At 38.5% G+C, this 21,383-nt stretch overlaps 1 protein-coding gene across 3 annotated transcripts in view; it reads left to right on the top strand.

Moving 5' to 3' along the window:
- The window catches only part of CUNH5orf22 (chromosome unknown C5orf22 homolog), a 41,774-nt gene that overhangs the window by 2,377 nt on the left and 18,014 nt on the right, over nucleotides 1-21,383 (top strand). For 2 of the 3 annotated variants that reach the window (XM_061346681.1, XM_061346680.1), the window contains exons 2-8: nucleotides 2,484-2,629; nucleotides 3,803-3,952; nucleotides 7,156-7,612; nucleotides 9,920-9,982; nucleotides 12,344-12,465; nucleotides 13,323-13,389; nucleotides 13,996-14,135. In XM_061346681.1, coding sequence (XP_061202665.1) covers nucleotides 2,484-2,629; nucleotides 3,803-3,952; nucleotides 7,156-7,612; nucleotides 9,920-9,982; nucleotides 12,344-12,465; nucleotides 13,323-13,389; nucleotides 13,996-14,135 — 1,145 coding nt within the window. Of the gene's footprint in view, nucleotides 1-2,483; nucleotides 2,630-3,802; nucleotides 3,953-7,155; nucleotides 7,613-9,919; nucleotides 9,983-12,343; nucleotides 12,466-13,322; nucleotides 13,390-13,995; nucleotides 14,136-15,503; nucleotides 15,952-21,383 lie in introns of those variants that run through there. The other variant, XM_061346679.1, reaches the window with a different exon arrangement.

Raw genomic sequence — 21,383 nt, 5'->3', positions numbered from 1 at the left:
AGATTGGGGAAGATATCTCCCCCCCCCTCAGATTGACTCTCTGAGAAAAGGTGGAAGGTGTAATTATTGATAGTATCCAATAGATGGCTCCCGAAGTACGATTGTGGCAATGCTGAGTACAAATACCAGATCAGTTTCAGGACCAGCAATTTAATAGTATCATAAACCAGTGTTACAAAGTGCAACCAAATTATAACCTTGCCACAGCCCCCAGAAGTGATAAAACAGCACACAAGGTGGAACATACGCAGCAATTAAAGTGTTACAGAACACAAATCTGAGAACATTCACAGCAACTCTTGGGAGAAAATAAATTGACATTGTGACCAGTGACCATTAAAACTAATATAATGAATGCTTATAACAATTTTTTTTTTACAAGCTCTGGTCAGATGTGTCAGTATCTCAATGCATCATATCACACATTGGGCACCAAAAAGGACTGTCATGATTTAACCTGGCAGGCAGCTAAAAGCCTCACAGCTGTTCACTTACTCCCGCCCACAGTGGAATGAGAGAACGGGGAAAACAATGTAAAATTTGTGGGTTGAAATTAAGACAGATTAATAGGACAGAAACTAAGGGCAAATAATAATGATAGGAGAATTATAATATATAGAACAAGCAATGAACAATGCAGTTGCTCACTATCTGCCAACTGATGCTTAGCCAGTTCCTGAGCAGTGGCCCCTGGCCAGATATTCCCCTAGTTTATATATAGAGCATGACATCATATGATATGGGGTATCCCTTTGGTCAACTGGGGTCAGATGTCCCAGCTGTGTCCCTTCCCAACTTCTTGTGCACCCCCAGCCTTCTCACTTCATGTGAGAAACAGAAACGTCCTTGACTTAGTGTAAACACTGCTTAGCAACAACTAAAACATCAATGTGTTATCAACATTATTCTCATCAGAAATCTGAAACATAGCACTGTACTAGTGACTTGGAAGAAGATTAACTCCATTCCAGACAAAACCAGGATATTGGCACTGGTGAGGCTATACCTTGAATACTGTGTTCAGTTTTGGGCCCCTCACTACAAGAAAGACATTGAGTTGCTGGAGCATGTGCAAAGAAAGGCAATGAAGCTGATGCAGGGTCTGGAGAACAAGTCTCATGAGGAGTGGCTAAGAGAACTGGGGTTGTTCAGCCTGGAGAAAAGGAAACTCAAAAGACCTTGTTCTCTACAAGTACCGGAAATCAGGCAGTAGCAAGGTCTCACAATCTGTGATGTTACCTGAGATGAAACTACTTTTAATTGCAAAGGTTGTAAATTGTTCAGATTACTTCCTTTTTCTGAAGAAGTGAAAGTCATGGATGAGGGAACACTTGTTATTTTTTATCTTGTGTTAGCTCCTATTGCAGCAGTTATGCATATTATTATACAGCAGTAATACATATTATTGCACATGTACTGGGTAGAAGGTGGAACTTATTCCTAGACAGATAGAATACAGTCACATTTCAGCTGGCACTCATGTTTAAAAGTATGTCCATGCAGTATGCAGGATTTGTCATTTTAATCAGTTTTCTGCCAAAAAAAACCCAACATAGCTCCATTTCTGTTGTAATGTAAAGATCATGTGTAAGTTTTGTTGCCTAGTACCTTTACAGCCTTCACATTCCCTGTGTAACAGGGCTGTAATGCACAATCCTTGGCTGGATTTGCTCTGGCAGCTAAGGCAGTTACTATCCTGTTGCTGTGGAAGACACTTCATGTACTGCAGTCCAGTCTAAGAGAAATCAGGAATCAGCCATCAGTTTTCACATTTTTACTACCCTACATTATTTAACTTCAGTGGTTCGCTATACTATCGATTGATGAGTTGTCTCCTGGGTTTTCACCTTTGAGTGAAGACCTTCAGCAGGGAATGATGTTGGACATTTGAGAAAAGTAGCCTCTTTATTGCAGCCACTAAGTCATGTAGGGATTAGGAATTAAGCCCTTTCTGCAAGGGGGATAGTTTTAAAGATCAGCTGAAGTTTAAATCATGGTGGGGACAGTTTTCACTCCTATATCAGTTAATTTATAGAACGCAAGTAATGAAATGTATCTCCTCTCCACATGGTGAGGAAGCTTGATAGCATGGATAAGGCAATGCAAGAGCAATGTCCTTTAGAGGAGGAAAGGAATTCCTGGGGTTCAGTTGTAAATGAAAAAAAAACAACTCACAACTAGGAATTGAGTTGATTAGTGAGAGGAGCTACTGCAAACAAGACTTCCTATAAAGAAGGAAAGAGGGAGTAAAGTGCTGATTCTTCAGCAGCTTCTTGTGTGAAACACTTGGGCTCATAATGATTACAGTTCATGAGTTGTCTTGCCACTGGAGTTGTTTCCCCTTTGCATTGCCTTCTGTCTCCTCCTCCCTCTAATCTAAATTCTAAAGAAATAAGAGTGGGACTGGTGTTTTTGCTGTCAAAGCTGTCACATTTTTCAGCCTACTGGTTATAATTGAAGTGTTTTTATTTGTGGTGTTTCAGGTGCTGCCTTTCATCTATCGTGCCATTGGTTCAAAGCATCTCCCTGGCAGTAACATCACCTTTGTTCATCTTGATTCCCATCCAGACCTTCTTATTCCTGTGAATATGCCTGCAGACACTGTATATGACAAAGAAGCTCTTTTTAGGTAAGTCTCAGATACTGCATCAGAGTTCTTCTAAGACTACTTCTTGCTGCATTTAATTTGCACTGAATATTGGTATGACTGCATAGGAAATATGAACCAAAGAGGCATAAGTCAGGTTCAAGTTGTATCTTTTTCCTTTTCACTTATGCCTAAAACTTTTTTCAGTTGGAAAAAGTTGTGTTTTATGAAGGCAATCAAATGGTTATGTTGAATATCAAGCAATTTAAGGTGTATGAATTTCCTTTTTTTCAGTCGTTCAGTAGTATATCATGTTATTAGCCCAAGTTGTTCCTCTGGGTAGCATAAGATCACTCAGTATATGCTTTGGCTGTAGAGCTGTAATTTTAAAATAGCCTTTCTCTCTTCACACTGAAAAATTGACTTTGAAAGTAAAATAATATATCCTATGTTGACATGGTGAGTATGACTGAACAAGATTTTCCTGCTAAGATCATTAAGATCAGTATTTCTCCCTGACTTCTTAGGTAGGTAGGTAAAAAGCCACAGAGTGATCCCTGCTATTGTGTTTCTCTTCCTGTTTTAAAATAAACGTTTGCTTCCGTGTTAAAGTAATTTACAGCAATGACAAGGTGATGCTTGTAAGTACCTATGTCATCCTACCCATAGTCAAGATTTTGTTCTCTTTGTTGGATAAATAAAAAGTTTTGTGGGCTATGTTGTACGCCTGAAGAAAAAAAGGGTCTTGATAATGAGAAAAGATTCTAATATGTGGACACTTATTGACTGTTTTTAATTACTGAGATTATATTTAAATCTACTTAGATCAGTGTACAATAAAATACTCCTATGAGGTCAGTTTGAAGTCACTAATTATAGCACTGGTAATGCTCCTTGCGCTTTCCTCTGTCTGATGGATCACGAGAAAAAAGACAACAAAGATATGTAGTTTATGATCAAAGTGCCATGCTAAGAGTGAAGCTGATTGCACTGTATAATCCTAACCTTTAAAAATCTGCTATAGACATTGTTGGTCTGTTTTATGAATAAAGATCTCCTTTTTCTTTTTTTGATGATGTGATCCTTACACAGGGGTCTAATTTCAGATAATTTGCATGGGTGCTTTCAAGATGTTGAAGATGTTTGTGGTGTTCTTGACCATGTTTTACAGGGAAAGTAACACTGTTGTTTCCTGTTTTTCTGCATTCATTACAGTGAATTAAGTATTGAGAACTGGATTATGCCTGCTGTTTATGCTGGCCATATTTCTCAGGTAGTTTGGCTTCACCCACCCTGGGCTCAGCAGATCTCAGAAGGAAAACACAATTTTTTAATTGGGAAAGACATATCAACAACTACAATCAGGTAAATTTTCTGCTGATTTATACTAACAATGTAAAAGCTATTTCTATAGCTTTTCATGGGCAGGGTTTTTTTATATATTCTTGGATAAAGATAAAAATTTCATTTGTATTTGTGATCTCCTTAGGTCCTAATGTGACTGTTTGTGTGAGTGGGCACAGTGAAGATGTGCCTTTTTTTTTTTTTTTTTTTTAATAGGTAACTCTAGCTATTCACATTTCATTCCATCTACCCAGGGTTTAAATTAGGTCTCATTAAAGTAAATATTCTCAGAAAGCAGTCATTTTTAAGTGAGAATTTGGGTAACAGAGGGCAGCAATTAGATCTTCCTCAGCCTTCCTTTATCTGGACGAAACAAGCTCAGTTCCCTCAGTTTCCCCTTTTTCATCATGTGTTCCAGCCTTCTAATCACCTTAGCAGCCCTTTGTTAGATTTTCAGCTTATTGATGTCTCTCTTGTCCTGAGGATCCAAACCTGGACAGATTATTTCAAATGTGACCTCACCGATGCTGAATAAGAGGAGAAATCTCTTCCCTTGACCTTTGCTTATACAATGAAATTTTGTGATTAGCCTTCATCACTGCAGGGGTGTACTGCCACACACGCTCAAGTTGCTTTTTGCTGGGATTACCAGTTCCTGTTCTTCAGGTTTTCACTTGTCTGTGCCAACCCTGTACTGCCGCATGTTATTCCTTCCCAGATGCAGGACCTTGTATGTATATTATTTTAACTTAATAAGATGCCTGTAGGCTGTAATTTTTCAGTGCATCCATTATTTTCTCCACCAGTTAAAATAGAATTATTGATGGGATGTCCTTCTTTCTTTACCAATAAGTCACAGAATGCCAAATTCTAACCTAACTCACAGTGCAGTATAAAAATAAGATATAATTAAGTAAATGAGATCACTTTGATAAAACTGGCCTGAAATAACAAGAGGATACTGATATTTAGCAAATGTTACAAAATTCATAATTACTTTTTACGCAGTTGCATAACATAGTAACATACTTAAGAAAACTGTTCTAAGACAAACTGGTTTTTACTGTTCAGGATCAAAATAGGCAGAGGAGTCACATTTGGGTTACATGGGGAAAAAAATCACTTGGTCTGCTTTGATTCTGTACTCATATCCAGCTATATTCATCTAGTTCCTTTGATAAGTTTCCATTCAGGGTGTGCTTACATGGTTAAATGCACTAGGACTGGCTGACCCTTGAAGTTCAGAGATTTGTGTTAAGTAGAATTATAGCAAGACAGTGGACAGAAGATGAAAGACAGCTTTTATTTCATTTTCTAAATAGAACCTAAATGTACCAGTCAGGACAAAGTTTGTCATCTTCATTGTGACAAAACGGGGCATCTGGGCATGTAATGCATATAAAGTTTTCCCCTTTTTCTTTTTCTTTTTTCTTTTTTTTTTTTTTTTAGGGGGTTGGGACGGGAAAAAGCAGTTCAGCTTCTGTCTGTTTAGTCTTTCATCTTGCTAGCAAAATTTTTGTTTGGTATCATCCATGATTCTGTTTTTCTGGTGTGGGCTTGGGGTTTTTTGTTTGTTTTCTGGATTTTTTTTTGTTTTGAAGTTAAGCACTGAATCATGTACATAGGCAGGTGGTGAATTCCCCAGTCTTTGATAAAGTCAAAGCTCCCCTGGACTAGGCCCTGGGTAGCCTCATGTAGCTTTGAAGTTAGTTCTGCTTTGATCGGATGATTGACTAGAGACTTCCAGATGTCTCTTCCGGTCTTAGTCAATCTGTGATTCAAGTGCCGATCAGAGACCTGTGGGATTCATGCAGTCCATGGCAATTTCGCATTTGCCATATTCACTGAATTATGATTTTGTACAGCTTGAATGGGCATGTACAAATAGTGTGTTTTGGCAGCGTATTGGAATAAATCTTTTGAAGCAAGTTTAACATACGAAAGAAGAAAAATGCTTTGGTTTACCACATTAAATAAAACACTAAAGCTCTACAATTCTGAATCTGAGATCTAGAATAAACATAAATAGTAAGACAACAATGGTGCTTTCAGTTACATTTAACCAGGAGAACTAGCACACATGCAGAAGTACTTCATGATGGCTGCACAGATCTCCCACAGATCCTGTGGTCACCATAGCAGTCTTGAAAACAATATTTTAAGGTGCCTTTTGAAGATGGTCAGGTACCTCTTCTTTAGTTCCTAGGCTTACTAAAATCATGAAGGAAGAAAGATAGAGTCCTCAGAAAATACTGACTTCCTAAAAGTTTTGTTGGCAACAAGTGGCTGGATAGGCAATAGATATTCTCATTTTAGCAAGCTCAGGCTAATCCAGCCATGAGACACTGGGGAACTAAGCTTCAAATTTCTGCTGCTTAAGAGATTATTTGTCTTTGTTTATTGATGGTGATACCTAGTAATCATATGAGGCCTTAACACAAGTGAGCGGAAGTTCACGCTTCTTCTTAAGCTTATTTTTAAAACTGAATTTATGATGCTTGAAGCTTAATGCACTGAAATGTGACTTGAAACTGTAGGTTCTTTCATTTTTCACTGTAAGCAGACATTTTTAACATTGCTGCTTTTATTTGTTTGGCTGATTGTTTTCTTTTTTTAATTAAGTGGATTCCATTGTTACGTATCTATTCACCCTCAAGTTACCAGCTTCCCCCACTTAGAATATGGAATCTGTATTGGTGGTAAAAAAACGTTAAGTGCTACCTATTAAAATTCATAATATTTTACTAACTCACTATCAGCGGCTTTCAGGGTACTTCTCAAACACAACTAACAGAATTTTCCTTAAAAATTAGGACCAACACAGTCCAGCACAAAATATCATAGCTTTGAAATGTTACATGCTTTATATTGACAGTATCGTGTTAAAGTCTGGATTGTGTCTTTAAAATGCAATTCAATAGCAAATTAATCTTAGCAGCACATAATGTAGAATCTTTTCTCTATTCATTAAAACCTTGCAGGGCTATCATTAAAAATATAGAGTGATATTTAAATATATTTATTCAGCAATAAAGAAGTAGAAGTAGAAAAAGCTTCAACTTAAAAACCTGCAGACTAAAATAAATAATTTGTGTACACAGTTTTATTGCTTTCCTTACCCATCAAACACCTATTTGTCCTTCTCAGTAGCCCTAAAGTGTACATACTTTTTTCCCACTTCTTTGCAAAGATGTATATTAACTGTGAGGTTTTGTCAATTGCAGGGTAACAGGTACAGATAATTACTTTTTAAGTGATGGTCTTTATGTCCCTGCTGATCAGCTGGAAAACCAGAAACCTTTGAATTTACACGTCATTCTCATCAATCCTACTGAAGCATCAAACAACTGGGAAGAAAATGGTGAAGTAGCATCTGCTAAGAGACTGAAGCTAAATACAGATGACACAGCAAGCACTGCTTCTGCCTCTTCATCAGTGGCTCCTAACCTTGATTACAGCACAACAAATGTGAAGAAAAAGGAAGTGCAAAATACAGGTGCCCTGAACAGGACAGAAACCTTAGAGTGCTCAGCTTCAAGCTCTCTAAGAAACAGTGAATGCCCAATAAGAAATGTTGTTGAAGATGTTTGCCAAGTATTGAAGAAAGGGGATGCATATGTTTTAGACATTGACTTAGATTTTTTTTCAGTTAAAAATCCATTCAAAGAAACATACACACAGGTAAGCATGACAATGGGGAGGCCTCACCATTCACAAAAGAGTACCAGTCCTAGCATTTGTGTCTATGGGGAAATTTTCTTCTAAGCTAAATTAGCAGATCAGCTAATCATAATTCTGTGATTCATGGTAATATTTGAAGGAGAGACATTCTAAGGGAGTGTACGCTGCAAGAATTACAACAGCCTAATAGGGGTAGATCCTTACATTTGAAATCGGTATCAAGTGCATATTCAAGCTCAGAGGTATATGGCTCACTTCTGCTTGTTGCTTGGGACATAAATTATGCTTGGGTTTCCAGAGGTAATGTTCCAAATACCCGCAAGGTTTATCAGAGAGCGATGACAGATTATATGATTTTTTTTACCTCCTACAGCATGCTATTGGTGCTCTTCTGTGTTTCAAAAGGAATGGTGGTGTTGATTATCCAAAGAGTAATAGCCTGTCCTGATGAGAAGCTGTTAATGCTCATTTCCTTTATCTGAAGTGCTGACTATAAGGATGAGCAAGCAGCTGTTGTCTCTGATGCCATCACTTAAATCTTAAGACTCTGCCTTCTTTCATTTATAACTTGGCTGCTCAGCAAAGGTAGGTCATCTGTATAGAGTCATAAATATATAGATCCTCAAAGGAGCAAAGCAGTTAGTAGGTTTTATAGAATCATAGAGTGGTTCGGGTTGGAAAGGATCTTAAGATCATCCAGTTCCGAACCCCCTGCCATGGTCAGGGACACCTTCTACTAGACCAGGTCACTCAAAGCCCCATCCAGCCTGGCCTTGAACACTGCCAGGGATGGAACATTCAGAACTTCCTTGAGCAGCCTGTTCTAGTGCCTCATCATCCTCACAGTAAAGAAATTCTTCCTTATATCTAACCTGACCTTCCTCTGTTGAAGTTTTCTTGACGTGCACAGGATTTTTAGGAACTAACTAATCTGCCCTGAAAGTTGGGTGTGGCATTTAGGTTTACAAATTCTTCTGCAATATCCTTAATGGTTTTATCATTTAAATCTAGTTTTTAACATTGTTTTAACTTCAGCCTATGCTAAAGAACATACAGCATCTTTGAATTTCAGCTAGGCTACTGCTTCCATGTTCACCAGAAAAAAGAAAATACAGTTTCCCTTGACTTCTGTTAGCTTCTGACATTAAGTCTTTATGACTACAGTATCTTCAAACATTGTGTAGTGCCAGTTGTTCTGAATCACATAGAGAAGTGTACAGGGAAAGCACCATGAGGGTCTTGCCATATAAGACAGTACCCCTCTTAGGGCTTGAAATACATTCTGAATAAAATAACGGGGAAATTTTGGGAGGAGGGTTTGGTTTGGGTTTTTTTTAAGGGGGTGAGTGGTTTGGTTCGTTGTTCTTTTAGGGGGGTGGATGTTTTGTTTCTTGTGCATTTTTGTTTGTTTTGTATTATGATAGTTTCTCAGTCCTAGGAGCCACTTTTGGAAGTGGACTTGCACAGAGCGCCCTGTGTATCTTTTTATATAATGATTTCATTTGTAGTTCGTATTTCTTAACTATGTTCCTCCTATTCTAAGTTGCAATAATTCCATTCTCAAAAAAATTCCCAAGTTAACACTTGAAATGTGAGAATCCAAGGAAAAGCTAAAAACCAAATACAGTTCACCATTCCAGAAAAGTATTGTGTTCCGCACCAAAAGAAGACTAAAATCCAAAATGTTGTCCTAAAGATGCTTTGTATTTCTGTAAATGTTGAATAGTCTACCCTTCCTTTCTACCTCTGCTCTGAAAAATAGTGTTCACCTTTCTAATGCTGTTAAATAACAAGACCTGTTTATCCTTGATTATTAAACTTGAATATGATCAAGGAGTAGGGCTGACAACCCCCTGTAATAGTTTAGTTGTGAACTTGTTGTCCAGCTACCCTGAAGCCTTTACCTGTCCTGTTTTCCTTTATGATCATGTTGGTTTTGTCTGCCTAAATCTGCCATTTCAGTTTTACTCAGCATCTCATTGGGACCTTAGTTCAGCAGCATGTATGATTAATTTCAGAGATTTTAAAACTAACAGATTGTAAATTCTTAGCTTTTAAAGTTGCGGTTTTGAAGTCAGGTTTGAAGTTAAACAATTGCAAAATGTTTAGCTGAGGCCATGAAGTATTGTTTTCTCAAGCCTTACCACCCCTTCCTCTCCTGCATTTATAGAGCGCTGTCTGCAGTACCAGAGTAGAGGTATGATCTTGGTGGTCAAATTATTTTTTTTGAAGAAGGAAAGCTTTTAAGGTTTTGGTTCTCATTTGAAGAGTCTAATTTTTTGCTTTTTTTTTTTTTCTTTTTTGAAGAGAGAATATGAGCTTTTGCAAGAGTTGTACATTTTCAAGAAGCCTCATAGAAATGCGACAGAGGTATGGTATTTCCTTGTTGGATGTTTGAGGGTATGATTCTTTTTACTTACCCAATAATAATGAGTTACAAGAAGGAAGGAACCTGTGAAAGGTGCTTAATGAAGTGGCCTTGAATTAAGCTACGCAGCAGGCTGAATGCTAATCAGCAGCAAATTAGGAATTCTTTCTTACTAAACATTTTGGTTAAACATGTGAATTGCATAAATATTTAGCATGAGTGTGAAAATTAATTTTCATAAACAAGTGGTAATTGAGAAGGACGAAATTAAAACATAGTAAGTCATCTGCAGTCTTGTTCTTTTTATGTCTCAATAGAGCATTGCTTTGGTGGGGCTTTGGTTTGGTTTTGGTGGTTTGTTTTTTCCTGTTTGTTCCTCCACCCAGCTTTCCCCTTCCCTGCCCTAGTTGCTGTTCCTTGATATTCAGATCTGTGCTCAGTGTCTAACAATGTCTAACTAGTGTTTTTATAGAATCATAGCATGGTTTCACAGAATCATGGAATCTAGTTCCAGCCCTTCTGCCATGGGCAGGACATCTTTCATTAGCCCATGTTGCTCAAAGCCCCATCCAGACTGGCCGTTTTGGTTTTTGGTTGGTTTTGGTTGGTTGGTTGGTTTGGGGCTTTTTGTGTGTTTGTTTGTTTGTTTTGTTTTGTTTTATTTTCAAACATATTTATTTATATGTGGAAAGGAAGGTGTTGCACTCTGTAATGTATTATTCCTTTTATGTGTTGTGTGCTTCTGAATCATGGAAATGTAAGTCTGCTGTAGCTGCCAAAATAGTTGTTTAGCCCTGAATTCAGAACATGGAGACAGCCATATTAATAGTCACTACACCGAGTAGTTTCTAAACAAGATCTTGTCTTTGCTTTCATAATCTCATCCTAACATTATTACAGGGAGATTCAACACACATAATTATCACAGATAAATGAAACTTAATTAATGTGTGTATAAAGAAATTGAGATATATGGAAGATTGTCAAATTGATTTTCATATTTCATAGTCAATCAGCAATAAAACCTATTTAAAAGGTACTTAAACATAAAAAGGATAAACATTTGTGATTTAAGTGCTGAGTATGATTTCAGGACATAAGTTACTTACAAAAACCAACAAATTCATAGGAGACAACTAAAATGGTTAGCAGTGAGTAGTGGATAGGTATAGAACTGAGCAACTTAAGACTAGATTCATGGATGGGTTTATAGTGAGATAGTTAAAGGGTTTGAAGGTAGAAAGTGTGTGAGTTTTGTGTTTTTCAAAGGTTCAGAAAATATCCTAGATATCTGGTTTTGTAGTTGAATGTACATTTCTGTCATAAGATAATAATATATTGTTTGGTTTTGGTCGGTTGGTTGGTTTTGGGTTTTATGTAGTATAGGGAGGGATCAGACATGTCTGTAAGGTTAGTTACTGGTGATGTATAGAAAATTATCTTATTGATACCCCAGAATAGGATCATAAATCTGTAGTTCATGAATGGTCAATGCCTTCAACTCTTCCTTAAGATTAGCCCAAAGTTGACATCACTAACCAAAAGAAGCAGCATCTGTTATATGATGTAGCCAGCAGACTGAAGAGGGAATTGTTATGTTCTATTCCAGTGTCCTCTTTAATAATTCTTACACCCTGATGCTTTTTTTATACCAAATATGCTAAACATTGTTTTTTGTTCGATTTTATATAGGATCTTTTTCTGCAAATGTTTGCATATACAACTGTATTCATGTATGTAGCTTCACTTCAAGAAAACTGTCTCTTTATGTGTTCTGAACTTTTTAAGAAAGGGCATAAACCTTTGCAGGATCAGAGCAATAACTGACATTAATATAATTCCATGTATTTTCAGGCACACAGAGTTGATACAACCTCAGAGCATCAGATAATTTGTTATGTTGTGTTTTCCTTTTTTTTTCCCCTGAAAATGCATTTGATTTAGTAATACTCTCTTTTTTTTTTTTACTTAAAAAATTGAATTCTCCTTTCGTTAGAAAAATGTAAAGGTTGTACTCATCTGAGCATTTAAGTGCTATAGAAACAAATCCAGTAATTACTTATATACAGTTTCTTAGCTGTTGTATTCTGCCAGAATTTAGCTGTGGCTTTTATTGGGGTGTTTTATTTATTTATTTTTGTGGGAAAGACAGACCCAATACAAGTGTTTAATTCTGAAGGTTATAACAGCTTCTTCAGGTATTTGTTCTTGTTCACTTGAAAAGATGTTCTGTAGTAATGAATCAGTTGTTTCTGATGCCCTACTTCCAGTAGATGAGTAATTTCAGAATTTAAATCATAGGGTAAACCATGACATTCTTACCTCTTTTTGCCTAACATACCTTTATATGTGCTTATGTAAAGGAGGGCTTGCTGGATTGTGTTGAAAACCGTATTCATCAGCTAGAAGATCTGGAAGCAGCATTTGCAGATTTGTGTGACAGTGATGATGAAGAAACCATACAGAAGTGGGCTTCATATCCTGGGTAAGAGATTTCTGAATGTCTTAAAATCTAAACAATACTTTGGGAGCTGAAGTTTTTCCCACCACTTTGCTAACAGAAAAAGAGAGAGGCTGGATAGGATCTATGCAAGACTACCATTTTTCCTTTAGAGGAGAGTTCAAACAAAATAAAAGGCAGTCTGTTGCCTTCAGTGCCATGGTAAGCTTTCTAAGATCAGCCTTGTAAAGCTTCATGCAAGTTGTGTTGCCTGTGGAGGGAGGCACATTTGGTGACTAAAAATTTAGTGATTTGTGTGAAGCAGAGCTCTCAAAAAAGCACCAAACTACGGAGGACACAGTGAAACACTTCTATGGGGTTCACAAAGGTTCTGCTTTCTGTGGAAAAATGGAAGTGGATGAAAGGTTGCACCTGAGTGACAGCGTTCACAGAATGTCTCAGAAGCATCCAGCATGCTTTTAAACGTCCAAGCTTTCTGTTCATAGGAAAATCACACATTTTCCCCATCAAATGCAGATGTTACTGCCAGACCTGTGTTACACTGACCACAATCATTTTCTCTCAAGTTCATGTGACTTTGAGTTACAACAGCTTCTCTCCAGGTCTGCGTTAAAAGAGGTACAAAGAGACCTTGCCAGAGGCAGTTAGGGGTATAGGGGCTTTCTAAACAAAAAAAAACCCAAACTGGTGAAACATTACAATAGTACTGATAATTTTCATTTTTCTCAGGTGCCAGATGACAGAGGGGCAAAGTTCATTTTCATATCCTAAGCCAAATCCTTTCTTCCTTTTTTTTTTTCCCATCCCTCTCTTTTACACTTAAGGTAATTATATGTTTCCAGCTGTTTCTCTAAGAACTTTTGGTTTTGTTTTAACTCCAGAATGAAGCCACTTGTTCAACTAGTTCACAGTTTGAAAACCAGGATGGAAAGCCCAGACTATGAAATGGTAGGTGACTAAATAAAAGACCAGAAAGTAGACACATTTCAAAAGTACAGCTTCAAAAGGGAGGGAAAACATCATGCTTCATGTAAAGCTTGCTTTTAAATTCATTTTTACATTGAATTTGTGGGATTTTTGGTAGTTTTCCTTTTTTTATATGTCTTGCTACTTAGGCCAGCTTTTCTATTTCAAGCTTCTAAAATTCTAGTATTCTTGTTTAATATATTTAGAGGACAATAATGAGATCTCTCAGGACTGTGACATCTCAGACTGTTTCATCTGAAGATGATTTCATTTTACCAGAGTGTGTTGATATATTATAGAACTTAAGTTACCTGTTTGTAAAAGACCAGACCTGTCATTTTCAAGGACTGCAGCGTACTCTGAATTTGTAGGAGAAATCCAGTGTACTGAAGATAATGAAGTAATCGATATAACCTCTGAATTTTATTCTTTTTCTTTGAAGAACAAGTTGGGGAAAAAAACCAGCTCTTACTGCCTGGAGAGTAAGTTACCTACTAGGCTAGGGATGTTATTTTAGAGGCTTTCTGCACACATAAGCTACATCAATAATTCATCATCAGAAATTAGATCTGTTTAATTTGCATGTAGGTCCATCAGGCTGGTCTGACTTGTGATTATATGGAGCTTCCTCACCATGTTAGCACTGAAGAGGAGATCGAAGGCCTCATAAAATCCATTAAAGTTCTACTGAAAGATATGCCTAAGCCCACACTCGTGACAATTGCTCGGTAAGACTACATACAGATTTCTACTTTAAAACTCTCAGACTATGCTTACATTGCTAAATAATTTTATCAATATAGCAGTGGTTGGCACGTCTTTTATTCTGTCTTAAAATGGAAACCTTCCAGTGTCGTGAAAATTGATATCTGATAAAGTTGTCAATTTAACATAAAGCATTGACAGTATACGCACAGCTAAGGGAAGGTTCTGTGCTGACAGCCAATTTTACTGGGATTTAGAATAGCTAGCACCGATTGCAAAAGCAGTAAAAACATGATGACTTAATCGGCTTCAGTACAGGCTGTACAAAGCCTGTGATGAGGCCTTGAGTGTGCTGAGATTGATAGCTGTCACTGAGGTTCATACTTCTCCACTACTTGGATTGTGCTAGTTAGAGCAGATCTAGCTTGGGCAAGCCTGCATGGGTTGAAATCATGCATTCTTTATTCTATTGCTTGAGGGCTTAATGTACTACAGATAGGATTTTTGGTTTTGCCAAAATATCTAATGGAAGCGGCTTTCATCTGTTAGGCTGAAAGAAATGTATATTCCAGAAAGCTCTAGTAAAGCTTTGTGTGGGATAAAACTTACGCTTTTATTTGGGAGAAAAGGATGGAGTTTGAGGCCAAGGACCTGGGATAACTAGGGATCTGTCCTGGGAAAACTTAATTTGAAGACAACAGTGTATCTGCTAACAAATTGTTGTAATTTAATCGCTTCAAAACTAGTAAGTGTGCCTTTAAGGGAAGTCAGCAATAGCAGAAGCTAACATGAAATTGTTCTTGTCAACAAGATTTAGTATGGCTAACACCTGCAATAAAAGAAAGCTGTATTTCCTGTGCCAACTGCATGGTAATCATCCACTTTTGCAGAGAAAGCAGAATCATTTATCTAGATCTTGACAGACATAAAACCCAGGAAATATCAGCTCTGTTTTTTTTGCTGTTTGCAGTTCATTAATAGATACTGTAAATAATGTTATATTCCAAGGATTGTGAAGATTTTTTTTCCCTCAAGTTTTCCTACCTATTTTTCTAGTAGCATTTTTGATCTTAGCTTTTCACCAGTCCTTTAATACATCATTTGCTTTAACTTTGACTGCCAACATGTTCTGTGTCAGAGTGAGGAAGAGAGTAGAATTGGAAGGATGAATAGGTCACATTCCTGGTCTGCCACAGACTTTATATTAAACTTGCAAACTGTTACCACTGAAAGTATTGAGGAGGAGCTCTGTGCTTTGAAGGGATACTGCAAGGCAGAACTCATCACAGTTTGAAAGTAGCTTCAGCTTCGATGCAGAGCATTAGAAGAATACAAAATGTGGTCATGGTGGTGATACCTGTATTCACGCTTTTTTCAATTCCTTGTTACAGATCAAGTTTGGATGACTATTGCCCTTCAGAACAGGTTGACATCATTCAAGAAAAGGTTCTCAATTTACTAGATTCGGTGTATGGCACTCTTGATGTGCACTTAGATTACTTAAGCATCTCTTCTTCTGTGTGACTTTTCTTCATGCATTGCCCTCTAATGCAGTGGATTAATTTAAATTGCATATTACCTGTGGTTGCAAGTGGGAAAATGCTGTTATTTCAGCAGGTGGCACTAGAACCCAAGCTGACCCAGAGCCAGGTTTGAGTCAGATTGCTTTTTCCAAGTTAGCTGCATCTGAACTGACTTTGTTCAGATCAGTTCTGTGGTTATTATTTTTACTGTCTTGCTTCTGTAAACTGGTGCAAGAGAAACTGGTTTTGTCTATAAAATGTATTTTGTCACCTGATTTCCTTAAGTGTCTGTAAAAAAAAAAAAAAATTAAAATAATTTATTTTCTGTAATTAAACTTTTTTGATGGAGTTTGGTAACAGACATGTTCCTGATGCACTGTACCTTTTAAAACATTACCTCGATAATGCCATAAAACATTAGGTTTGCGTAGTAATACTTCTTAACTGCTGTGTCTGAGATGATCAGGCATCCCCCTCTCATTTTTCTAGAGCAGCTAATGGCTTCTGCCCTTTCTATAGCATTTCATTTATATTTATACTCTGTTGCATTAATATTTCCTTATTTTGCCTTAGAGGTTTCCTTTGGTGACTAATATAATGTACACATATGGGCTTGGTATTTTCATTTTTGCATATTTTTGAGGATAAAAAAAATGTGTGGAAGTGAATGCTGTTATCTGTTGAATCCTGTAAGAAGTTAAATTGATGGTGTCTTCAGAAACAAAGATTTACCTTTACTGAAGTCAGCAGTAAAACCTTCTGTAGCATGTTCTAGAGAAAACTGCCACTTGCAGAGAGAGAACAAAACCATACAGGATTTATTCAGGAATGATACTAAAATGGGAAAGACAAAATACCACCTAAATTATTGTCTTCTATTCTGAATAAATTTTGCTTGTAATTTCTTCTGAAGTAGTTAAGTTCATTTGCTGACAGAGATTTTGTGCACTTTTACAGTTTTTTTTAAACTTTTGCTGGAGATATGACTATATTACAGATTGTAAATATATAATTATTGCAAAACATTTCTCCCAGTAGAATAAATTCCATGACCATGGACCCATTTTCTTCGTGTTTATGTATTCCTTCGTGCTTATGTATTCGTACCAAGGCATGGCTAGCCTTGGATCCAAAATCCTTAATACTTCATTAGTAGGCATACACTGCATACAGAAACTAAGTGGAGTCAGATCATGTACTGCTTGTTTACATTTTGTTTCTTTAAAGTAAAAGATGCTCTTTGCTGGAGTTTGAGTAGGGTTATAGAAAACCAAAAATATACCATTGGATCAAAGGTGTGAGGTGTACTACTATGCTGTGGAGAATCTGAAGGTCAGGCTGGATGGGGCTTTGGGTAACCTGCTGTAGTGAAAGGTGTCCCTGCCCATGACAGGGGGGTTGGAACTGGATGAGATTTTTAAGGTCTCTTCCAATCCAAACCATTCTATGATTCCATGTATTATGTTAGCCCCAGAAAGAGGAAAGTGCAGGGTGTGATCACACAATTCTACCTGGCTGACTGATACCCTATTCCATGTCACAAACCAGAGCACCTGCAGCACGTCAGCATGTACCGGGTGCAGGTGCCCAAGTGCTGTTAGCACCAGCAGAAGTGAGGTGCTGCCCAGGCATCCTGTGTGCGGAGCAGACAGTGCTGCCCGGTGCTGGACACAGCTGGTCCCAGCCGGCTCCAAAGGCCGCACCGCAGGGCAGAGCTGTGCCCCTCAGCCATGGGCACCTTGGGGAAGAGCCTGGGTAAGGAAGGGCAAATGGTGCCTGGCAGCCAGGGCTGAGGGATCCAACTGGGGGATCCCCTAGCATGGACTGAGCTGCATTCCCTGTCTGTGCTCTTGTGCTGCTGCAGGAATCCTCTGGTTGTCAAGGTAATGAAAATAAATTTACTCTTTGCTTTTCATCTGTGATTTTGTCGTTCTGGACCTGTACACACAGATTCACTTTGGTTCTGCAGATTTAAAGGAGCAACATGAATTGTCTATGTGTTAGCCAAATTATTTAAGAAATCTTCCTTTCAGGCACAGTTTTTGTTCATGAATGTTGAATTAGTATCATCTGAAATCTATGACTAATGCACAGTGTGCAGTATGTTCCAGAAAATGTCAATCTTAGATAATTGCAAAGATATTAATTCCTACAGTGCGAGGACATTTGCAGGGTTGTAAAAAAAAAAAAAAACAAACAACAGAAACAGGTATCTCTGTTTATTGCTTCTGCTGGATAGGGCTTATTTATTTGACTGCATATACAAATCCTCCATTACCTGTATCTGCATCAATTTCCTCTCAGCTTATTTCAATACCTATTATGCAAAGCAAGGTAACAGAACTGTAAAGTTAACACCTCTAATCAGTGCTGTAAGGACGGGACACGAAGGCCCATTAGAAATAAAACATACTTGGGGATATTGGCACAGCAGTGAGACAGCAGCTTTGCATTGTTGCTTGTAGCTAGATGTCCCTGCCAGTTCTGCTGCTTCCTGCAGCAGTGCTGGGGACTGAGGATGCTCACTTTGGAGGGCATTTAGAAATATTCCTCAGCAGCAGAGGTATGCAGAGCTATCTGAATTGTGGCTCAGGTTCCAAGACGGACCATCAGCCTGAGCATTTGTGTGCAATACGAAATAGTGTCTTGATTGAGATATATACTGAGGAGCTACTATCTTCCCTGTGCATCACCAGCTCTCCACCCCAGCCACACTGGAGTTTTCCTGCTTGTCGCAGTGGAATGAAAAGAGTTTTTTTTCAGGAAGAATGGACAGGGATGAGCCAGATGACTGAGTTACTGCACCTTCTGTTATCATTTCTTTCCCTCATTGTAGGCTTCCTGTTTCTGTTAGCTCTGGCTTCTCCTGCAGTAGGAGTTGAGCTCTCTAGGCAAGGACAGAGCTGGAATGTGGGGTTGAAGAGTCAGCTGCATAAACATTTTCCTTCTGCTGCTGTTGAGGAAGAAAATCATGCTTCAGCAAGTTTAGTGGGAAGAGACCTGTTTCCAGGAGACTCAGAATAAGGGTCCTGTCTCCTTATGCCTTCAGACGCCTTTGCCTATGACAGCCCTTCTGGCCTGCCTGATTGCCTGTCCTGGTTCCCATAAGTGCTGCAAACCTTTTATGTGTCCTATCCACTCTCAGGAGGGAAGACAAAAGACATCAGTTTTCTGCCTGCAGCTTTCAGTGTCTGTTGCAGGAAGAACTCTGTCCCCACAGCAGGATGCAGTTCCAATGTCCTAGTGCAGATAGGAAGTCATGGACCCAGCAAGCCCAGTCCCAGCTCCTGCCTTGGCACCAACCTCCTCCCTCACCTTCAGCAGCTTGAGCCACAGATCTGTCTCAGGAGAGAGGCAGTCTGGCCACATACACAGTGAGCACAGGTAGATACCCTGACACCATTGCAAAGGCAAATTAATTATTTGCCTTTCTTTCAGTCTGTGAGCCCCTGGCTGCCCCACTTCTCTGTCACAAGCACAGCTCATGAAGGTCCTGGAGCTCTCTGCCAGTGCTCAGCCTTACAGCAGCTCCCACCTCCATCCTCTCTAAGATTAAGGAACTCTCTTCTGCAAGGAAAAGCTGCTGTTAACCATCTCCCCAGACATTCAAGAAATGGCTTTGGTCTGAATTTTCATCTAGTTCTGTTTTGGGTGTTTTCACAGTTTAATTTCAATTCACTTTGAACATACATAATTTCAAATATTCAGGATATTTAGTCCTCTCAAGGAAGGAGCCACTTCACTGGAGAGACGCAATCATTCCAGCCTTCCCTTGCTAAATGCCAGTTATGTATTTTCAGCAGTTTCTGTAAATGTACTAATGATTTTGCACATCTTCTGCCATGGAGACCTGCACTGTCTACTGGGGAGCTTTCCTATGGCATTGCTTGCCTTTAGCTGAATGATTAGCCTATAATTTTACTCAAGGCCCTTGGGAAAACAAAAATAATATTACATTTGTGTTTGGTTTTCACTATGATACAGAATGGGGTCCATTATGTGCAAACTTAGGGCTGAGCCTCCTAAACCAGGCCTAACACATGCCTATCCCTCACCTGCTCTAATTGATATTAAGTCTTAGATTGATTCTATGTACAGTGTCAGTCAGGCAAGAAACATCTCACAGCAGTGTTATTAGTATGAAGCTGAGATAATGTGCTGAATCTCACTGTACTATGTTCTGGTCTAATGTTTATGTCCTTTGTACTCTGCTTGCTGCCCAGCATCTCTTCCAGCTATTCTTATTATTGCTATAAACATGTTTGGGAAAACACAGATTTAACAATACTCCAGGGTGCATGAAAGCTTTCTGGAACACTCTGCCCCACACAAGGTGATCCTTCCCTGCTGCTTGATTTCGGTGAGCTCTGAAAGCTAATGTCCAAAGTAATTAAAATGCCTTGAATTGATGCATTGATGATTTCAGCGCTTCAAAACCGGCCTTGGGGCTTTCTTCTTTTTACTTCAGCTGTATTTACCTTTTCACTTAAGGTAGTAGAGGTCACCAGCTACCCAATTCCCATTAACATTGAATTTCTGCTATCATCTGTGTAATTCCAACTGCCCAAAATCGAATACCTCCTTGCTCCTGGCAGCCTACTGTTCTCTGAGTCCCTTTCTCCCTTGCCTTCCGGCTAGCCATTAAACTGGGAGGTGGCTGGTCCTTCTCAGTCAGTACACAGGGCTAATTCTTCATGCAAAAGCAACTCTGTTGTGGTAGATCTCTGTCCTTCCTCATACTCTGAACATGGTAAAAGAACAGACTTTTTTTCTTTTTTAAGTATGGCATTTTGCAAATCCTGTAGCTAAAACCAGATCTTGAGTGGATTCTGTTTCCATGCCTCTAAGTGCTATTTCATTTCAAGTAGATAGGAGACTGCTCTCAATTAGCTCATTAAAACTCCTCAGAAGCGCAAATGAACATGAGGGCATTAGTGACTTCTATTTCCCAAGTAGTCCAAAAATTTAAATGCAGGCAACAATATCACGTCAGAGAGAAATAATTCACCTACAGGATTTTCTGTTTCCTTATTTACAAATTGCAAGAAAAACAGAAATATATTTGTAAAATAGATATGCTACATTTTTTATAGGGTGCTTGGCACCAAAAGAAGCAAATTCCTCAGTCTCTACCAAGAGTTACTTTCTTTGATAGAATGAAATCTTAGTCAAAATTCCTGCCTTTGCAGAGGATGCTATTCCTTCTTTTCTAACAAGTCACTTCATGTATCATTAGTGCAGAAGAATAGAAGTAGTTCCCTTTTATTCCTTTGTAGCTTGGATTTCAAGGAGGCAAGCAATCCCAGCAACGAAACCTCTGTTCCTTCCCCTCTCACCTGCTCATCTTTTTTTTTTGCTTCCTTCCCATTGGTTCTTTTCTCTTTGCTTCCAAGACTTTAATTCAGTTGTTGTTTTCTGACTCTAGAGAAGTCATTCATGACTTACTCTGCAAAACGCCTTTCTTATTTATCTGCCTTTGTATTAATCGATTACACAGCTTCTTTCATTCAATTCATGCAAGAGGAGAAGCTGCTCCTACCGCCTTGAATTTCCAGGCTCTTTCTTTTGCCTGGGTTCTGTGTTACAGGAGGAAAGGCTGGTGTGCTGCAGCTGAGAGCTGTGTCTAACATTCAGCCTTAAGAAAACATAAGGCACATCTGAGCCCTGAATGCCATAGTATTAAATATCCTAAAGTCACAACCCTGTGCCCAATGCAGACTAAGTAAGACTCAAATTATCCAAGTAGAC

The sequence above is a fragment of the Neopsephotus bourkii genome, unplaced genomic scaffold, assembly GCF_033783945.1.
Source record: "Neopsephotus bourkii isolate Nb327-2 ecotype Australia unplaced genomic scaffold, CSIRO-AGI_Nbou_v1 NB_272, whole genome shotgun sequence".
NCBI classification, from domain to species: domain Eukaryota; kingdom Metazoa; phylum Chordata; class Aves; order Psittaciformes; family Psittacidae; genus Neopsephotus; species Neopsephotus bourkii.
Note: the sequence above shows the minus strand (reverse complement) of the source record. Positions and strands in the feature narration are given on the sequence as shown.